The sequence below is a fragment of the Vigna unguiculata genome, chromosome 4 (assembly GCF_004118075.2).
Source record: "Vigna unguiculata cultivar IT97K-499-35 chromosome 4, ASM411807v1, whole genome shotgun sequence".
NCBI lineage: Eukaryota > Viridiplantae > Streptophyta > Magnoliopsida > Fabales > Fabaceae > Vigna > Vigna unguiculata.
In genome coordinates, this window is record NC_040282.1 from 5,767,786 (window position 1) to 5,790,017 (window position 22,232).

A 22,232-nucleotide genomic window follows, 5' to 3' on the forward strand; every position below is an offset into this window, starting at 1 on the left:
ATTCGTAATCATCAAAACAACATTTGTGCTGAAGTGTACCAAGGTTTGCAGGATGCTTTGCATGAAGGACAAACTCACGCAGGTAAATATATTTAAAACAACATTTATTACATCTAAATATCTTATCATTCACTCTTTTCATTTCTTTGAAGATACTGTTGGAAAGAGGACAATATTACCATTGTCATTTATTGGTATTCGTCGAGACTTGACACAACGATATCAAGATGGTATGGCAATTGTTGCTCACAATGGAAAACCTGATATTTTCCTTACAATGACATGCAATCCATCTTGGAGTGAAATTTCTTCTGAACTACAAAATCAACAAACTCCAAAAGATCGCCCTGACTTGCTCACAAGAATCTTTCGAGCAAAATTTCAGTAATTGAAGGAAGATGTTGTTAATAAAGGAGTCCTCGGAAAATTTATTAGTTATATGTATGTTACCGAATTTCAAAAACGTGGGTTGCCGCATGTACATATGCCATTGATCTTCGATAATAATGATAAGTTACGTGATCCACAAAATTATGATAGCATTGTGAGGGCAGAAATACCAAATAAGGCAGAAGAACCATGTATGAAGCGCAATCAATGACAAAAGAGACTTCCCAAGGATTTCTTGGAAGAAACACGACAAGGTAATGATTCATATCCACAATATAGAAGACGTTTTGATGAACCAATTTCCATAAATAGAAATGTGACTGTTGACAATAGATGGGTGGTTCCTTATAATCTTTGGTTACTCTTAAAATACGACTGTCATATAAATGTTGAGGTCTGCAGCAGCATCAAAAGTATTAAATATTTGTATAAGTATGTTTACAAAGGACCAGATCGAGTAGCAATGGAGATTCATAGAGGACCAATTATAGATGAAGTCCAGCAATATCTCGATGCTAGATGGATTTGTGCTCCCGAGGCTTTATGGAAAATCTTCAGATTTACAATCTATCGAATGAATCCAGCTGTTGAAAGATTGCAAATTCATTTACCAAATCGACAACAAGTGCGATTTTATAAGCACCAAAAAATCAATGACGTGTTGAATGATGATAACAACTCCAAAACCATGCTCACACAATTTTTTGCCCTCAATCAAAGAGATCCCCAATCTAGAACATTTTTGTATCGGGAAATTCCAAAGCATTATTGTTGGAATAATAGACATAAGGAATAGTATCCAAGAAGGTCAAACAAGAAAGTTATCGGCCGAATTTATACTGTATCTCCTTCTGAAGGAGATAAGTTCTTCTTACGGGTTTTGCTTTCTCACATAAAAGGACCAACCAGTTGGGAACATCTATTATCACCAAAGGAAACATATTGTCACACATTCAAAAAGGCGGCTGAGAAATGGAGATTTTTAGAAAGTGACAATAGTATTCATGAATGCTTAGTTGAAGCATCAACTTTACAAATGCCATTTGCTTTACGAAGACTATTTGTGACCATATTACTTTTTTTTGTGAACCAACTGATGTTAGAAGCCTTTGGAATCAGTTTCACACCTATATGCTAGAAGATTATACTTCAACCAACACTTCTATCAATGAGAACTTGATTCCTATGGTATTGAGGGATTTAAATGACCTTTTAATTCAGCATGGTAAAACAATCAAGGATTTTGATTTGCCACCTTTATCTTATGATGCATTGGCAACTACTTCAATACCAAGAATTATACAAGAAGAATTATCAATATAGATACCTAATGAAGATGTTGACAATGTACACAGATTGAATCATGACCAACTCATTGCCTTCAATACCATTTTAGATGTAATCAACCATAATCAAAGTCAAGTCTTTTTGTGGATGGACCAGGCGAAATCGGTAAAACATTTCTTTATCGTACTTTAATTGCACATTGTAGGAGCAACGGTCAAATTATTTTAGCTACAGCCTCCTCTGGTATAGCAGCAACATTATTACCGGGTGGTAGAACTGCACATTCTCGATTTAAAATACCTATCAATGTCAAGGCCGGTTCGTTTTGTTCTATAAGTAAACAATCAGATCTTGCAAAACTAATAAAAACAGCAAAGGCAATTATTTGGGATGAAGCACCCATGATTAATAGATATGTTTTGGAGGCACTAGATCGGACATTAAAGGACATTCTAGATTCTGTTGCTCCATTTGGGGGGAAAGTGGTCATATTAGGAGGTGATTTTCGTCAGGTACTACCAGTTGTTCAAAAAGGTACAAAAGCACAAATGATTTTTGCCTGTATTATTAACTCTCATTTATGGAGTAACACAAAGATATTACATTTACAACAAAACATGAGATCATTACAAGATCACAATTTTGCTAAATATCTCATGCGCATTGGAAATGGTATTGAACCAACACAAGTTGATGACATGGTAAAAATACCCCAACAACTAGCAATATCATGGGAAGGAGAAACCTCAATACAACACCTCATACACCAAACTTTTCCTCAATTACAATTTCGTACATGGGATGCATCTTATATGGCTGAACGAGCCATACTAACTCCAAAAAATGAAGATGTAGAAAAACTTAATGACATAATTATCGATCTATTTCCAGGAGAAGAACGTAATTTGTTGTCATTTGATGAGGTTGAAGAAGACACATATCATTTATACCAACATGAGTACTTGCACACTATTTCTCCAGGAGGTTTGCCACCACAAAACTTAAAGGTTAAAAAAGGATCACCGTTAATGTTGTTGCGAAACATAGACCCTAAATCTGGGTTATGTAATGGGACAAGATTATTATGTCGTGGGTTCTACATGAACATGCTGGATGTTGAAATACTGACAGGTCACCATGCAGGAATAAAGCTTTCTTACCAAGAATTAAACATAAAACAACAGAGAGTGCAGGTCTTCCTTTTGTGCTTATTAGGAAACAATTCCCTATGAGATTGAGTTTTGCAATTACTATAAATAAATCACAAGGACAAACTATACCTACCATTGGAATTTACCTTCCACGACATGTTTTTAGCCATGGTCAGCTATATGTTGCTTTATCAAGAGGTGTTTCTCAAACTTCTACAAAAATCCTTATTAAAGAAGGACACCTTGAAGGACAAGAAGACATTTTTACCAAGAATGTTGTTTATAAGGAAATTTTGTTATCTCAAAACTAGGTATTGTTCGTTTTTTACTTCATTTGTGTCATTAAAATGACTATATTTTCATATTCTACCTAATTATACTTATATTTACAACTACGATAATACAATTCATCATATTTATTTTATACTTTGCAGGTACAATAATAACTAAGGACAACATACACCTCAATGAAGAAATACATGTAAGTCATTTCCACAATTTTATACCACAAGAAGTGATATGCAATAAGTGTAGTTTTAAAAGTTTAGTTCCTAATCTTGCAATAGTTGACATTTTCTTCATAGAATGCAAAATTTTTAAACCTGTGGAACACTTGAAAGGATGATTATTCACTCTCATTGGTTAGGCCAATAGACAACAAGGTAATCAAATTAATTCATTTCAACCATAATATGTCATGTTTACATATATCAGTACAACTATATTGTGCATCATGTTTACATATATTGTTCTTCAATTGTAGATTCATCATTTGGAAATTTATTCTATTGGTTGGGGATCCACTGTGATAACTGATAAAACACAACTTTCAAATCTAATCAAACGAGAATTACTTTCTCAAAAGACATGCAGGTATTATGCACATTTAAAATTATTTACTTTCTTCCATTATTCTTCTATCATACCACGTAAAATCCTTATTCTTTTTTATTTAACTTCTTTCCATTACAGGAAACAACAAAAATCATTACCAATCCATACTCACTACAACAACAATCTTTGTGTTTATCAAAATATATGCATCAATGAGGTTATTACTATTTCTTCAATATTTGTATACCATTACATATACATTTAATGACTCATAAGTAAATAACATTATTCAATGATATTTTTTAGTTCTTTAAAACTCAACAACTTATGGATCATGTCTTCTACAAAGAATTAAGAAGACTGCTTCAAAGGTAAATAAAGTTTTTTTTATTATCTATACATAATTCAATTGCTACATAATATTTCTGTTATTTGCATATATATATATATATATATATATATATATATATATATATATTAGCAATAATATTTACTTTTTTCTTATAATGCAGGGAAGCTGAAACACATCCCAGACATCAATCTTTATTTGGCCTCGCAATTAAAGAAATGTTTAAGGATGTAAATCTATGATACTTTCATTTACTAATTTTTTCTGCATCATGTATGTATGAAATATATATTTCATTTTTTTAATGAATGTATATTTATAGACACCTACTAAAATAGTTTGTATATTTATAAACAACTACCATTGACTCCATCACATATAGCTCATTAACTTCAAATCTTGATCAAATGTATTAAATATTAGTTGATATCTAATTTTACGAATTAGTAATTTACTGTTTTCTTTTTCAACCAATCTATATATACCTATCATAAATTGTCATCGATTATTCTTAATATTATACGTATAGATACATAAAAAAGCGAACACACAGGCGTGGCAATGCCTGTGTTTTCGCTAGTTTTTTTATAAATGTAATGATGATACTTTTATTACAAGTGATATTTCTATTACATATTTTTAACAATATTTAATTTATTTAAATTTATATTTTACATTAAACTTTATTTAAATTTTATTTTAAAATTATAAATATATAGATTAATAAATTTATATTCGAAATATTTGTATAATATTCAATATCAACAATATTTTAGAGTTGGCTTAAAAATAACAATTTTATAAATTCAAATGTAAAATTTTAAAATAACTTTATAACAAATTAAAATAAATATATTTAAAATTTTGATATTAAATACAATTAATATTATTTAAATATTTAATAAAAATATCAATTTTAATAAAAATAATCATAACATTATATAAAAGTAAAATTTGGTCTAAATATGGAGTGCCTGAAATTGAAAATTATTAAAAAAATTTGGGACTCAAATCAAATCAAATTAACAAATATGAGGATCAAATTGAGATTCATACAATAATTTGACACGTATCAGCATATTAGATTGACACATGGCACACTACAAACATGACACGTGGCATAAATATTTAAAAAAAATTAAAAAATTTAAACAAAAAATTAAAATTTTTTAAAACAAATTCAAAAAATTCAAAAAAATGAGGAGCTGACACGTGACACCTACTTAACGGTGTCAGTTCTCTACTAACGGAAAGGACCTAATTGGTACTAATTTACAAAAATGAGGACCTAATTGAGACTAATAGAAATAAGGACCAAATTGAGATTTTGCAACAAAAACGAGGACCAACAGAATATTTTAATCTTTTTTTTTTTAAAATGATGTTGTCGTTGGAGAGAACGACTTTGTTTAAATTGAAAAGTGAAGTCGTCCTCTAAGACGACGACTTCACTCTTCACTCTTTTTTCCAAACTTTCCAGTTTTTCTTATTTTTAATTTTTTTTAAAGAAATTTCACTTTTCATTATGTTTTTTAAATATCTCAATTTTTTTCTTTTTATCAGATTTAACGATTTTTTCATTATTTTTTTTTTCAAATTTTCCAATTTTTATTATTTTTCTTTTTTTTCAGTTTTTAATTTTTTTTAATTTTTAGTTTCATTATTTTTTCTTATTCTTTTGAAACTTTTCGTTTATCAATTTAAAAAAAAAAACAAAAATAAACAAAAGAAATATTGAAAAAATAAAGATGACGACGACTTCGCTTTTTTCAAGTAAAAATCATATCATCTTATTATCTTTGTTTTTTAAAAAAAAAAGAAACTTGTTAAAGGATGACGACTTCATCTCTAATATCGTCCTCCACTTTCATGACTTGACCCATTTTTGCAAAAAAAAAAAAAAATCATTTATACAAATTTGACTTCCAATATGTCCAAAATAAAAAAAGCCTCTAAATTATCACTCAATTTGAATAGTTCTGTAATCTTTCGGTTTCAAATATAATTGTCATTCCCGATTCTTTTCCTCTCAAAGCTCACTTTAAGTTTCGAATGTTTTAATAAGTTGTTAGTAAAAGTAATTTTAAGCAAACTTTCAAATGTTTGATTCGGAAGGAATTAATTTTGAAGTGAAAACAATTTAATAAATTTTAACTTTTACTCAGGAAATTAGGGATGCGGATGAATCGATTAAATAAACTTTCTTTTTCTATCAAGTTTGTTAGCTCATAATCTCACCCTGGAAATTTTAAAATTAATTTTAACTAATTCAGAATTTCAACTCTTCGAAATCGTAGCAAACAAATATATGTATATATTTTGTTAAAATGTTAATTAATTTTCTGAAAGTCCAGGTAATTTTTTTAAAATTTGTACTTACTCAATTCATATAGCATTCCTTTTTATCTTTTTACCTGGAAATTTAAAATTAGTTTTAATTTCTTCAAAATTTCTAATCTACATAATCAAATTAATATACCTGGTCGTATTTAATTAAAATGTTGATAACGTTAATTATGTTTCTAAAAAAAACTGGTAAATGTATTCAAGCCTATATTATATTAGACTCAATTTATATCACATTACTTAACATTTTTTTTACTATATAAGGTTTATAAATTATTTTACATTTATTCAATTTTTATACTCTTAAAAAATGGGAGTTTTTTATTAAATTGGAATAAAATTAATTATCTTTTTCAAAGTCGGTGTAAATTCATTTAAGCCAATATTAATTATATTCCTTATTTCTCTTCTTTCATTCCTTTTCAATCTCTCTTTCTTAGAATCAAACATAACAAAATAAAGAATATCTCACAAAATAAATTATATTTAAGCGTGAATCAAATAAAAAAAAAATACTTTAAAGAATATATCTTTTCTTTGAAAGAAAAAAACATAACATAGAAAGAACATTCTCGCATAAAGAAAACATCCTTCAACAAAAACTTACAATAGTAATAGCTCGTTTTTTCTTTTTTATATGTGATTTTGATCAGATTTTATTTTTCGATTTAATCCTCATTTTTAATTAATTTTCAGATGGATCTTCGATTATACTTATATTTAATTTATTATATTTTATTTTGATCCAATTAACCTCTAGGTCTAACATTTGGAAATTAAAAAAATAAAAATATGCTACAATTGTGGATTTTTTATAATATAAAATCTTAAATTAAAGAAAAATATATTAATAATCTTCAATTTATCTCGAAAAGAAGAAAAAAATAAAAAAATGAAGACATAACAATGAACTGAGAGTAGAGTGATGACAAATAAAACGGTCAGAACCCTTAACGGAAACAGGTCAAATCATACACTAAAACTAGCCGTTACCATGAAACTCTCTCTTTCTCTATTCGTCTCTGCACTCATAGTTTTAACTTCGTTTTTTTCACCATTTTTCCTCTTCATCACTCTCTGATTCTCACACCCAATTCTGATTCCAAATGGAGCCACCAATCACCAACACCACCCACCAATCAAAAACCGCCACCACACCTTCAAAGAAACCCTCAAGAAACGCAGAGAATGCGAACCCTAATGTTTCTCACCTTCGAAGCCCTTCTTCAAAGTCCCCTGCTTTGAGATCCTCCAAGTCAAACGCCATCAACCCAGTTGTGCAATCGCCGCAGAACAGGATCCGGCAGAGGAAGTTCGTGGTGGCCAAGAAGAAGAATCAAAAGGGTCTTCGAAACGACAACGTGTCGTGCAAGTGCAAACACAACGGTGGCTCCAAGTGCGTTTGCGTGGCGTATCAGACCCTTAGGGCTTCTCAAGAAGAGTTTTTCCTCAAAGAGAATAAGGGTTGTGATGATAATGGTGAAGATGTTGAAGAAGAAGCAAAAGCTGAGTGTGAGAGTGTGAGTGTTATTGAAATTGAGGGAACGAAACGTGAAGCAGTGGAAGATGAAGAAAAAGAAGATGAGGGTTTCAATATGAAACGAAGGAGGGAGAGGGGTCGGTTATTGGAAGAAACGGGGAAAAGTGTTGCTAAGGATGGGTTTGGGAAGGTTATGCATTTGGTTAAGGCCTTTGAGAAGCTTCTCACTGAACCCAAAAGTTCGGAGGAAAAAAATCACAAGGAGGATGATCATCATGGAGAGAAAGATTATAAGGGCAAAATGATGAATTGTGCTTTGCCTCGGTTGCAATTTGAAGAACATCATAAGGAAGTTGCAGCTGCTGATGCTTCTGTTTCTGATTCTTCTTCGTTTCATTGTACTTCTGATTTGGTTTTGACGCCCGAGAACCTTGGCTTGGATCAAGGGATTTCAGTTTCTTCCTCTTGGGATAGTAGCGGTGTAAGGTTTGACTTTTGGCTCCACTTGATTAGATTAAGGGTAAAAATTAGATGTAGTTTCTGAGGTGCTTCTGGTGCACAGTGTTGTGGTTAGCTTAGGGACAAAAGTTCTCCTTTCAACATTAGAGTTTCACTTTGGTAATCATCATTATAAAAGTTTGCTTTAATGGTCAACATAGATTTTTTAGTAAAACATCAATTCTGATTGTAGAAATGCCATAAACACACATTAGGAGCTATACCTTAGTTTTGTCCTTAGATTAGATCTCAACTAACTTTTCTTCATTTGTGTGTCATTTGCTAGTGTTGTTTTTTGTTGATTTGTGTATTGTGTCTTTGGTGGTGTTGCAGTGTGTCTACTAGGACTTCTGGGGGTAGAAGGAGCCGGAGAAATGTAAGACTTCAGATGCTGTTTTTATCATGTGATCAAGTAATAGAATGTTTTTAGTGGCTCACTAATTCAATTTTGAATTTTAATGATTGGGTTTCTTTAGAGTTTGGAGTCATCTGGCACATTTGGAGGGAGTAAGTGGAAGAGGAAGGAAAAGCAAAAAGTCACTAGGCAAAAACCATTTAAGCTAAGAACAGAGGTAACATTTTTGTGTTGATTGGTTTATTATAATGTTTGTTTTTTTTTAACTTTTCAATAACTCTGGAGTTTGGAGAGTAACATTTGTGATGCAATGATACTGTAGCAAAGGGGAAAGGTGAAAGAGGAAGAATTGATGAAGAAAGAACAAGAGATGATGGCTGAAGAAGAAAAGATGAGGATACCAATTGCACAAGGTCTTCCATGGACAACAGATGAACCTGAGGTGAAGTCATCTTTTCATTCAAGTCCCTTGTTTGGGGTGTGAGTGATTCTTATTTTGATGTTATTCATGTGTACTTGCTAATTGTAATGAATCAATGAGCTTAGTATCACTCTTATCATGCTCACTTGTGTACAGAGCTTGTCATGTTTACCTGTTAATTGGTAGTGGATTATATAGCTTAATGTCATTGTTCCAGTGTCACCGTGATAGTCATGTCTTCTTGGTAGTTGTAATGAATTAATTGGCTTAACGTGTCACTATTTTGGTGTCACTTGTTACAGTACAAGTAATATTTACTTGCTAGTTGTAATGAATTACTTAGCTTTAATATCATACTTTCGATGTCTCTTATTACAGTGCTTGTCATATTAATGGATTTCTTAGCTTAATGTCACTCTGTTGGTGTCACTTTTTCGCAGTGCTTGTTAAAACCTATAGTCAAAGAGAGAACAAGACCTATTGACTTAAAGCTCCATAGTGATATTCGGGCAATTGATCGTGCTGAATTTGACCAACAGGTGCCTCTTTCATCCATTTTTTTCTTTTAGTTTTTGTTATTACCAAGTAGTTTTTTTAGGTTTGTGTGTAATTTTTCTCTGGGTGTACATGCCACTACTTGGTGCATGCATGATTTAACTGTCAAGTTCAGTTTGAGCCACTCATATGTTTCATTTGAGGAAAAATTGACACAACCAAATGTGAATCATCTGTTTAATTGCGTAGGTGGCAGAAAAATTGAACTTCATAGAACAACTGAAGTTGGAAAGGGAAAGACAACAGAAGGTAAACATAGTTTCTAAAACATGTTTTCATGACAAAAGACATGCAGCAAGTTACCATGTTTTCTACCATTATCTAAAATACTAATATCTCTGTACTTCACTCACTCCCTTGTATAGATGGCAGAAGAAGAAGAAGTAAAGAGGTTGAGGAAGGAACTCGTTCCAAAGGCTCAACCAATGCCTTATTTTGATAGGCCCTTTGTTCCAAGGAGGTATGACATTGACAGTTAGAACATGTTTTCTGCAAATTGTGTCACTTCATTTTTTTTTTCTCATTATGATGATGATTCTTTATAATGAAAGGTCAGTGAAGCATCCAACAATACCTAGAGAACCCAAGATTCACATACCCCAACAACATCAACCTAAGAAGATCAAGAGCTTGCTGTCATGGAATGACATGAATCCCTGTGCCTCCTATCTAAACTAAGCTTCCAATGGCTGGCCATTTTCTGATATGAAGTGAATAATGCTTTTATATTCCATAATTCTTTCTCTCCACAATATTCAATTTTGTACATTGGCAACTCAATATATAGTTGCAAATTCTTTTTTGCATAGTCATGATCTTTCTATTGTGTAATGAAATGAAATGTCACTTCTTTTTTGTTGTGATTTTGTTATTAATTCATTTTTAGAGAACAAGAAATTTGAAAGATGGTTATAATAAATTTTTGGCTTAAATACTTTTTTGTCCTTATTTTCGTAGTGTTTGTTGGGGATGGTCCTCATTTTTACCAAATGTTTAAAATGGTCATCATTTTCAAAAAAATTGTGTTTTAGTCCTTTTTTATGACGTCGTTTAAATCGGTAACGGAGCACTGACACTGTTTGTTTTGTATTACATTGTACAGGGATGTATTACATGTACTGTACAGGTGGATTATTAACATTAACTTTCCAATTTGGGGCGAAAATTTTCCAATTAGGTCGCGCTGCAATTAGGGATTGACGAGTACATGCAATTTCTTCATCTCCGAGTTTCTTCATCTCTGAGTCTCTTCATCTCCGATTTGCAGAGGAAACAGCCATTGAACGTGGCGATTTGTTCTTTTGATTTCAATTTTTTAGTTAATCATCATTGACGAGGTAAGTGCTTTGCTCGTGGGTTTAGGGTTTTCGGGGTTGTGATAAATTTTGCACATTTGAATCAGTTGGGTTAGGGTTTTCGTAATTATGTTTTGGGGTTTGTTTGTGGTTGGAATGTTGTGATGTTAAGTCCGAAAACCCTAAACCCACGAGCAAAACACTTACCTCGTCGATGGTGATTAACTGAAAATTGAAATCAAACGAACAAATCGCCACGTCCAATTGTTGATTCCTCTACAAATCGGAGATGAAGAAATCACATGTACTCATCAATCCCTAATTGCAGCGCAACCTAATTGGAAAATTTTTGTCCCAAATTGAAAAGTTAACCTGTACAGTCCTTCATTACGGCGTCACAGAAAAGGATTAAATTAAACACAAATTGCAAAAATGAGGACCATTTAAAACATTTGATAAAATATGAGGACCATTCACAATAAATACTACGAAAATGAAGACGAGAAAGGTATTTAAGCCTAAATTTTTCATTTTTCCACAATTCTCGCCACAAAATGCGAATTCTTTTTGCTTGTTATTATTTCACTAATAAAAATGTTAATTAATTAACAACAATATAATATTATGATATATTATTAGGGATGTTAACAGGTCAGATAAGATACGGGTACCCTACTCGCATTATTAACATGTATCCGTTATTCGCGGATATCTATTTACGGTATCCATTATTTATCTTATGCGAGTTCGAGTTTTATTTGTGAATATTCACATATACGAATTTTTTGCTATTCGTATGTATTATTATAAAACAATTACAAATTAATGTGTTTTAAACAAATCAATAATATTTAAGTTTATTATATTATTTTTGTATTTTTGTATTGATATTTATTCTTAATATTATTTTGTAGTTTTTAATCTTTATCCTCGAAGTTAGATTATATGTAGCAGTAATATCGTTTAAGGCTATTAATTATAATTTTTTATTTGATCAATTTTTTAATAACTCTTCTATGAAGCAAAATCGCAACTTCCCAAATTTTTAATGACTCTTAACAGAATAATAATAATGTATAATCCCTCCTAAAAACTTAAATTTTTCATTTTTTTTTCTTCCAAATACAACCTCAATGCTTAATTCATTTGTGACTTTGAAAGGTATTTCCAATGCATTTCCCTTCAATTTTAAGACAGAAATGTTCCAAACGTAAAAACAATGGTAATTAATTTAATTCATTGTAGTATCAACCAATATTTTACAATTGGATTTGACAAAATGTTAAATGTTTTGAATTTACTTTTGCATAATTTTCAAAACATTTTTTTTCATTTAACAAATAATAAAATAATCTGATACGTTATAGAACCTTATAATAGGATTAACCTGTTAGATTCACTCATAATTAATCAACAATCAATATTAACTTGTAACTTTTGTGCGTAACCAGAAATATCTGAAACATAATGATAGATTACCATTGTCAAAACTTGAATTTTGTTTTTTTTTTATCAGCACTGAATTGTGATTTATACTAAAATAATGATTTTTTATTGAGCAAATAGAAGAAAAAAACACAAATATATGTAAGTTGATTTAACTCCTCAAAACTATTTTTTTAGGGCTTAAAAATAATTCAATAAACATAAATATAAAACCCTAAAACTTAATCGTAGAGAAATTCATTTTAGTTTCAGAAATTTAATGTCGGTTAAAAATAACATTGTTTAAATTGAAGGAAAAATAAATAAAACTTGAGGTAGTAAAACTAAAATTATTCTGAACTTTAGAGAATAAAAATATTATTAAATAAAGAATCACCAAATTACTCTAATTAAATTTTAATATTTTAGAAATAAACAAAAGAACTTGTATATAAATAATTTCTGCATAAAAAAACCCATGACAATATAACGGTCCAAACCCTAAGTGGAAACAGAATTTCAGATTACATCACATGTATAAAAAACCTCACCCACACCAAAACTAGCCGTTAGAACAAAGAGCGTCTTTCTCTTCTTCTTACGCTCTCTGCACACACAAAATTTCATTCATTTTCTCTTCGCCATTTTCAATCCAATTCAATCAAATTCATTTTCTTCTCTCTCTCTCTCTGATTCTCAGAATCCATTTCGATTGCAAATGGAACTAGCAAGCAATAACAGTAATCAATCAACGACCGCCACTCCTTCAAAGAAAAAAAATTCAGAAAACACAGAGAATTTGAACCCTAATGTGCCTCATCGAGGCCTTTCTTCAAAATCCCCTGCTTTGAAACCTTTCAAGCCAAACAACACGAACCCAGTTGTGCAATCGCCGCAGAACAGGATCAGGCAGAGGAAGTTCGTGGTGGCCAAGAAGAATAATCGAAAGGGTTCTCGAAACGATGCCGTTTCGTGCAAATGCAAGCACAACGGTGGCGCCAAGTGTGTTTGCGTGGCGTACCAGACCCTGAGGGCTTCCCAGGAAGAGTTTTTCCTCAAAGAGAGGAAGGACTTCGGTGAGGAAGAAGAAGAAGAAGAAGAGGCAAAAGATGAAAAGGGTTATGATTTTGAAACGGAGGGAACAAAAAGTGAGACTGTGGAAGATGAAGAAAAAGAAGACGGAGGTTCCACTGTGAAACGGAGGAGGGAGAGGGACAGGTTGTTGGAAGAGGCAAGGAACAGTGTCCCTGAAAATGGGTTTGGAAAGGTTATGCATTTGGTTAAGGCCTTTGAGAGGCTTCTCACTATACCAAAAAACTCAAAGGAAAAAGATCACACGGAGGATCAAGATCAGGATCACGATCTTGGAGAGAAAAGGGATAAGAACAAGGTGATGAAATGGGCATTGCCAGGGTTGCAATTTGAACAACAGGCACTTGAAGCTACTTCTGGTTCCGGTTCTTCTTCGTTTTGTTATAATTCTGATTTGGTTTTGACGTCTGAGAACCTTGGTTTGGATCAGGGAATATCAGTTTCTTCGTCTTGGGACAGTAGCCGTGCAAGGTTTGACTTTAGGTTCTATTTGATTAGATCAAGGGCAAAACTTAGAAGCAATTTTTTTAACTGTTTTTGGTATTGTTCTCCAAACGCAATTTGTGTTATTGACTTTGGTAATAGTTACAGTATAAGTTTACATCTAGGTCAGCATATGTCCCCCAAGGTTAAACTTCAATTTTGATTAGAAAACAGTGCCAAAAGTTCCTCTGGGATGGTATCTAAGTATTTTGCTTAGATTAATGATGTCTTTTGGTTTGTATGTCATTTGTTATTATGTTGGCTTTTGTTTATTTGTGTATTGTTTTTTGTCTTTGTTGGTGCTGCTGCAGTGTGTCGAGTAGGACTTCTGGGGGTAGAAGGAGCAGGAGAAATGTAAGACTTTAGTTGCTTTTTCTCATTATATGATTGAGTAATGGTTAATGAATTCACAAATGGGATTTTGAATCTTAACTGTTGGTTTTCTTCAGAGCTCAGAGTCATCTGGAACTTTTGGAGGGAAGAGGTGGAAGAGGAAAGAGAGGGTAAGAGTCACTAGGCAACAACCATTTAAGTTAAGGACAGAGGTAATTTACGATGATTGGCTGAGTTTTTATGATCTCTTTTGCTTTTATTTTTTCAATGACTTTGGAGTCTGGAGAGTAACATTTGTAATGCAATGACTGTAGCAAAGGGGAAAGTTGAAAGAGGAAGAATTTATGAAAAAAATACAAGAGATGACGGCAGAAGAAGAAAGGATGAGAGTACCAATTGCTCAAGGTCTTCCATGGACAACGGATGAACCTGAGGTGAGACCATTTGTTCAATCAAGTCCTTAGTTTGGAATCATAAGACACATTTGGCCTGAAGATTACTTGTTTACCATTTGCACAGCTTAATTTCTTTTGGTGTCACTTGTTAGAGAACTTGTCATTTTTAATTACTTAGAACGGATTACTTAGCTTAATGTCTTTCAGTGTCACTTTTTACAGTTCTTGTCATGCTTAATTGCTAAATATTATAGATTACTTAGTTTGATATCTCTCTTTTGGTGCCACTTGTTACAGTGCCTGTTGAAACCTGCAGTTAAAGAAAGTACAAAGCCTGTTGATCCAAAGCTTCATAGTGATATTCGGGCAATTGATCGTGCCGAATTTGATCAGCAGGTGCCTCTTTTATCCATTTCTTCCCCTCTTTCTATTTGATTACCTGGTATTTTCTTTAGTTTTACTTTAGTTAGTGCAATATTTTGTGGGTGTATTTATACATACTACTAAACTAAGTGTTCATATTTTTAACTGCTAAATTCAGTTGAGCCACTGATATATCTTTCATTGGGTACAAAATACATGATTGTAGAGAACACAACCAATATGTATCATTTGATGGATTTTTAATTGTATAGGTTGCAGAGAAAATGAGCTTCATTGAACAACTCAAGTTGGAGAGGGAAAGACTACAGAAGGTACAATATCTAACTAGCATCTTTCTGTCTTTAATCAGTGAGACATGCACTGAGTTACCATGTTTTCTTTAATCCAAAATGCTGATTTCTCTTGTACTTCACTTTTCTACAGTTGGCAGAAGAGGAAGAGATCAAAAGATTGAGGAAAGAACTCATTCCAAAAGCTCAACCAATGCCATACTTTGATAGACCTTTTGTCCCAAGGAGGTAATGGCTGCAAAAACATAGAACATGTTTTTGCAAACTCCGTCTCTCATTTGTTTTTTTCTTCTGAATAGGTCAATGAAGCATCCAACAATACCAAGAGAACCCAAGCTTCATCTACCCCAAGTTCAACACAAGAAGATCAAGTGCTTGTTGTCATGGAATGACATGAACCCCTACTCCTCATATCTCAACTAAGCATCCAATGGACACTTGCTGATATGATGAAGTGAATGAATGTTCATTTTTCCATAATGCTTTTTTGTACATGGCCAACTCAATATATATGGTTGCAAATTCTTTTTTGCCAAGTATATCAATGTTACTCCATGGACAATCACAGTTTGAGATCTTCATTGAAATGCAAATTAGTTCACTTTGTACTACATACAATTTACCTTTTTCTTGTTGTGAATTTGCTGTTAGGTCAATCATTGTAAAATGCATGTTACTTGTAGTATATTATGATATTTAGAAAATGGGTTCCAAACAAGTTCAAATTAATAATAATATTAAGTTTGTTAAATCATTTTGTAGTTTGTTTTTCACACTCCTCTAAAGTTAGAGAGTGATATGTATTTTTAAGAGGGTGGTGTGTGGGTCAAATGTTGAAGAAGAGGAAGAGAGAAATAACAGAACAATTATTTACTTTATTGATTTTATAGATTGTTTTGGTACATTTTTTAAAAAATTTCACACTAAAATTTTTAACTATTAATTGTTAAATTACATCGGCCAACACATGCTCGTCGCTATTTAAGATTTATATTTTAATAAAAATTAAACAATATATTTATTGGGAAATAATATACTTAATGAATGAAACACAATAATATATTTATTGGGAAATAATATAGTTATTGATCTAAATGTTGCTTCAATTTTCAACGTATAAAGTAATATAAACCAAACACATTAATGTAAAGTTCAACTGAAACAAAACAAAATGGATAAAAATTAAACGTTATGTTATCAGATAAAACTCAATAATACTATGAAATATTAATAATTATTACTTGAGCCGTGATTAACATGAAAAATGGGAATTAATATAATTATGAAGATTTCTATGTAAATTCATATATGTATTAACTACACAACAAACCTCCCAAAAAATTTATATCATTCCTAATCAATCGCCCTGTATCTAGACTTGTAATACCTACCTTGAAAAACATGCTACATATAGCGACATCTTAGAATTACCATACAAATAAATAAACTAAGTGGTGACTTATGATAGGTATTAATTTTTTAACATTCATATAAATGTTAATTATCTCGGTCTTATTACTTAAAAAAGACCAAAACCATAGCTTTGCTTGATCACTTTAAGATCCCTCACTGTTTACCTAGGTTTTATATCGCGCTTTGGTTTGATTTTCAGCAAGTCCTTTTTTTCTTATTATTTTGTTTTTTTTCACGTTTTCTTATAGGGCAATGTGCAATAGAGAAATAACAGAGCTGAACAGGGAGGTTTAATATAATTATGAGATTGGAGAATATAACACAATGAGAACTTGAATCAAAACCTTAAGACCAAAACTCCAAATCCAAACTAGAAAAAAACTTCAACATTTAACAAAACAAATCATAAAATTCTCAGCAAACAATACTTAATTTTTCCTTGATTCCAATTCTACTAATAAGCAAACATACATCCTAGAGTATGCATTATCGATTCTCAATAACATGTTCAAGCAGCAACCACAATTCGCCCAGCAACTTGGTCAAGATCCCTTCGACCACTAGAAGTGATTTTCCTACCTCTGCAATGAAAATATAAGGCACAAAAAACTTTGAATACCAGAACAGAATTAAGATACAAAAGACAAATAAATGCTTAAAGAACCAACGAGAAGAAAGGATGTCTCAATGTTAACAATGGCAGATGGCTGAATATGGCACAAGGCAAACTAGCATCATATAGACACACCATTGCATTTACGACACCATCAAAACCATATAAAAACACCTTTGAACTTACGGCGCCACCTTAGTGGGCCTGCATATTCAGAAATTGTGTATGGTGAATGACAAAAAGCCAATATGCCAGTCTGCCATGGCACAACCATTGAATGACAACATACTTAAGTTAAAAAACTTGGTATTTACTCCATTAGAACTTTTGGCATGTATTTAAGAATTGAAGCATGAATTACCCTTTAGTATCAATCTCAACAATGTTCATGATCTCCAACTGTTGCAGAATGTGTCTGGCGATAGCACCACTGCTCTTGCAGAAATGTGGGGGGCGACTTCCATTCCTCTTGCTTCCACCATAGATCCTCTGGAAAGCACCAACACCAAGACCACCTCTCAAATAGATCTTTCTTGCCATTGAGGCTGCAATCAAGGTTGAATTCAATTAGTCCAGCAGAATAGAATGACCAAAGTGAATATTATATAACTTTTGTTACCATAAACTCACCAGCTCTAACGTAATACCAGTCAGGATCATATGGGGCCAATTCCTTAAATTTGGCTGTTTTTACAATATCAGTCCACTCAGGAAGCTCCATCTGTTGAATGAACTAAACTTTTAGAAACTAGAACAAAAAATCATTCAAGGTTCAAATGCCAAACACTTAGTTACTACTCAAGTAAACTCTAGGAATCAGCGGATACAACATTGATAGACATTTGCAGTACAACAGAAACAGGATTCAACCTCAAATTAAGATGTCAATGAAATAAATTGTAACTACCATTCAAGACTATGGAATGAAAAACCAAAGCAAACAAATATCTTCCGTACACCATTATACAACACTTCTAACTCATATCACATCCAAATGTAAAATAACTCTACCCGGTTTTCCACCCACATAACCACTTTTGAGATCTCCACTGCCACAATTAAGGCCACGCTTGTCCGCAAAAACAAATATTGTTACACAAACACAGTCTCCATCAAAAATTATATCCAGAGGTATAGTTAATAACATACTTACACAAATTAAGAACATTAGGTCACCAGTACAACAATGGATCCCCTTAATACAAGACACGACATTTAATGTAAAGGTTTACCCCAGAATAAACATAATGCAACCAAAAAGATATTACTATCATAATAGTTAAAGAAACATCAGACTACACAAACAACCCAGACAAGTAAAAGAATTCGATGATGAGAAAAAGAGGAATTTCGAAAGACCGAGAAAGTAAAAACGATGAGAGACGTGGAAAATCTAAACCTTGCCAGAACGTTTCAAGTGGGAAGCGTAAGCCTTCACAAAATCGTGTGGCGACACATCCTTAACGGTCCTCGCTGTTGCCATTGATGAATCACAGAAAAAAGAAAAAAATAGGTCTCTCAGAACTCAATCTCACTCTGGTCACTCTGGTAGGGTGAAAGAGGCATTATGTGTTGTTCACAGTTGTTATAAATCAATCTCAGATTAGGGTTTTCGCTTCTTCTTGGGTCATGACCGACCCGATTCTATTGGGCTTAAATCTGTTTCATTTTAACTTGTTTTTTCCAAAGCCGAGTCCATTGGTATGCTAAATTTTCTTTTTACTTCTCTGTGAATATTTTTACAGATAAAATTATTCTGAATATAAAATCTTCTTTCATATATTCGAATATAAATAAGTAAAAAATATTTGTAATTACTTTGCAAATAAATTACTCCAACAATCATTTAGATTTTAAAAAAATATTTTCTTTTGTACGATAATAATATGAACTAGTTTTACTGATATTATATAAAATATTAGACCGACACTTTTTTTATATTAAATATATTTTACATACAATTTTATTTTATATTTATAAGGGAGATTATCATAAATATCAAGAAAATTAAGAATGATCGAAGCATGCATGAAAGGAAATTCCATCCAGTGTTAGACTGCAAAATTTATAATTTTTTAAATAAATTTAAGTTATTCGATTTAAATTCCTTTATAAATTATAACAAAAATAAAAAAAATGACTTGTCACTATTTACTTTGGATATATACTAATATTTATATCCGTGCAATGCACGGAATTTTTAAAAGAAAATAATAAATATTTTTTTTATTGAATTTTTGTATTATAACTAATAAACTGTCTGTAAAGAAATAATTAAATTCTTTTATTCGTATAACAATTATAAACAACTACGTGAGTGTAAACATATATAGTCCAATAAAATGACTTTATCATAGAAATGATAATTATCTAATATGTATTTCAATATTTTAAAATTGAGATAAAATAAAGATAAAAGAAGATTTTATCATATGTGTATATATATATATATATATATATATATATATATATATATATATATATATATATATATATATATATATATATATATATTAAAACAAAATATATATTATCTTCATTCATATGTAGTTTTATTAAAATTAATAATTTTAATTATATAATAAATTTTAATAAAAAATAGCATATTATGATATATTTTAAATTTAATATATAAAAAATATAAGATTATTGTAAGATATATTTTAAATATAATAACTTAAGTTAAATAGAAATTTAATAAATTAAATGACAAATTTATACATTAATTTAGTTATTAATATTATTATATTGACATGTTATATTAATAAATGTTATTTTTACGGAATAGGTAAATTATTGTCCTTATATACTATAAAAGACAATTATTCATTCTTTCGTGTATTGTTGTCACTTATTTATCAATTTTAATGTTTTCAAGGATAACATTATCTTTGTTTCTAAAATGTCATGTAATATTCCGTAGGTTAGTCTTGTTTCTAAAATTTCTTGTAAAAATTTCTAGATTATTTTTGTTTTCAAATTTTTATTTGGGTTAAATTTTCTTAAATTTAAACATAAAATCTATATTTTAAACTTTGATATACCTTTTCTTTAAACTTAAAAGATAAATAAATTTAATTGTTTTAACCCGACGTGAAATGTGTTTTTAAGTATTAGATAAACTGATATTTAAACTTTTGAGTTGAAACATATTAAATAATATAAATTACTCATATTATTTAACAAGTAAAATAAAATTTACATCATCATATCTTTATTTTTATTTTAGTTTAAATATTGAAATATATGAAAAGTTATGATGAAAACGGATTTTAATTTTAAATTTAAATTTAAATATTAAAAACATATTTAATTAATTTTATATTATATTATATTATATTATATTTTATATATATATATATATATATATATATATATATATATATATATATATATATATATATATATATATATCCATCCATCCGTATCATAAGCCATTTAATTCCTCACACCAAATCACAACAAATTATTATCTTTTGCTTCTAAAATTATATGTAATATTATTTATATTTATTATCTTTTATTATTAGTTATCATTTATTATTATTAATAATGCTATTGTTATTTTATTTTATTATTTAAGTAAAATATATATTATTAATAAACTCATATTATATATACAAATATATATATATATATATATATATGTATAATATAATATAATTTTATCTAAAATTCATCTTTGTAAAATAAAATTTTGAATAATTTGTAATAAACAGTAAAAAATATGTAATTAGCTTTTTACACTTATTTTTAAACACAAGTTCTAAATAATTAAGAATTGATTTGAATATTTTATAAGTAATTAAAAGAGATTAATTAATTAATTAAAAAAATTATCTTTTTCACACAAAATCTTGCTCAGTATTCATGATAAAGTAAATGTTAATATTTTTATTTTATTATATAAAAATAATATTGATATTTGTATGCTATAAATAGAATATATTATTTACCAAATTAAATTTAAATTTCACTTCTAATTTCATAAATTTTATTTATCTATTTTAAAATAACATTGAAAATTTTTATGAGTTAGTTTATAAAAATTAAAATTACTACAATAAATATAGGAAATATATATATATATATATGAATGTCATTTTAAATCAACTATTCATTCTATTAATTAAATAGAAAATATTATATATATATATATATATATATATTATTTATCTATGATTTTTATTCATATGTAATTTTATTAAGATTAACAATTTTAATTATATAATAAATTTTAATAAAATTAGCATATCTATGAATTAAATCAGATGTATTTTTAAATGTATATGGGGAGAGAAAGAGGAAGTTCATTTTTTTTCATTATAAAAAACTATAAAAATTAAATTAAGATTACTGTAAGATAATATTTTAAATAATTTAATTTAAATATAAATCTTCATCAATTAAATGAATATTTTATACGTTAATATACATATTAATATTATTATTTTAAAATATTATTTATAAATGATTGCAAATTATTATCCTTATAGAATATGTAAATCATTGTCCATGTAATATTCCTAATTTTATTGTGTATATTTATTATAATTTATTATGAGTTTCTTAATTATTATTATTATTATTATTAATTATGTTATTGTTATTTTATTATTTAAGTAAATATGTATAATGACTTGATTTTATTTGTTGTTTGGTCACTTAATAATGCAGCATAATAAGGTCTTTAGGACTCCAAATGGAGAAGTTAGAACTACTACCTGTCATTTTTCTTCATTCTTTCTTTTTGTATATTTTTTTTTTCTATTTTGAATATATTTTTTAATTAATTGTACAAGAAGATGAATGGTGCAACTCTGATGAAAAACTTTAAAAAGAA

At 29.8% G+C, this 22,232-nt stretch overlaps 3 protein-coding genes and 1 pseudogene across 3 annotated transcripts; 3 read left to right on the forward strand and 1 right to left on the reverse strand.

Annotated features, from left to right (window-relative positions):
• The first annotated feature begins 1,521 nt into the window (after nucleotides 1-1,521).
• LOC114182068 lies at nucleotides 1,522-3,139 on the forward strand (annotated as a pseudogene).
• A 4,192-nt stretch (nucleotides 3,140-7,331) lies between these two features.
• On the forward strand, nucleotides 7,332-10,601 carry LOC114181359. Its single transcript, XM_028067785.1, has 8 exons — nucleotides 7,332-8,323; nucleotides 8,669-8,711; nucleotides 8,812-8,907; nucleotides 9,013-9,132; nucleotides 9,552-9,650; nucleotides 9,856-9,915; nucleotides 10,032-10,126; nucleotides 10,218-10,601. Exons 1-8 carry the CDS (start codon nucleotides 7,464-7,466, stop codon nucleotides 10,342-10,344), a joined length of 1,500 nt encoding a protein of 499 aa, XP_027923586.1. The 5' UTR covers nucleotides 7,332-7,463; the 3' UTR covers nucleotides 10,345-10,601.
• Nucleotides 10,602-12,977: 2,376 nt separating this feature from the next.
• On the forward strand, nucleotides 12,978-15,974 carry LOC114181548 (cilia- and flagella-associated protein 251). Its single transcript, XM_028068028.1, has 8 exons — nucleotides 12,978-13,949; nucleotides 14,273-14,315; nucleotides 14,411-14,506; nucleotides 14,609-14,728; nucleotides 14,987-15,085; nucleotides 15,325-15,384; nucleotides 15,497-15,591; nucleotides 15,663-15,974. Exons 1-8 carry the CDS (start codon nucleotides 13,105-13,107, stop codon nucleotides 15,784-15,786), a joined length of 1,482 nt encoding a protein of 493 aa, XP_027923829.1. The 5' UTR covers nucleotides 12,978-13,104; the 3' UTR covers nucleotides 15,787-15,974.
• A 1,070-nt stretch (nucleotides 15,975-17,044) lies between these two features.
• On the reverse strand, nucleotides 17,045-18,980 carry LOC114180310 (40S ribosomal protein S19-1). The gene is made up of 4 exons (XM_028066604.1): nucleotides 18,789-18,980; nucleotides 18,020-18,110; nucleotides 17,751-17,934; nucleotides 17,045-17,357 (listed from the first exon to the last, which is right to left on the reverse strand). The coding sequence occupies exons 1-4, from the start codon at nucleotides 18,870-18,872 to the stop codon at nucleotides 17,285-17,287; spliced, it is 432 nt and encodes a 143-aa protein (XP_027922405.1). The 5' UTR covers nucleotides 18,873-18,980; the 3' UTR covers nucleotides 17,045-17,284.
• Nucleotides 18,981-22,232: the final 3,252 nt, after the last annotated feature.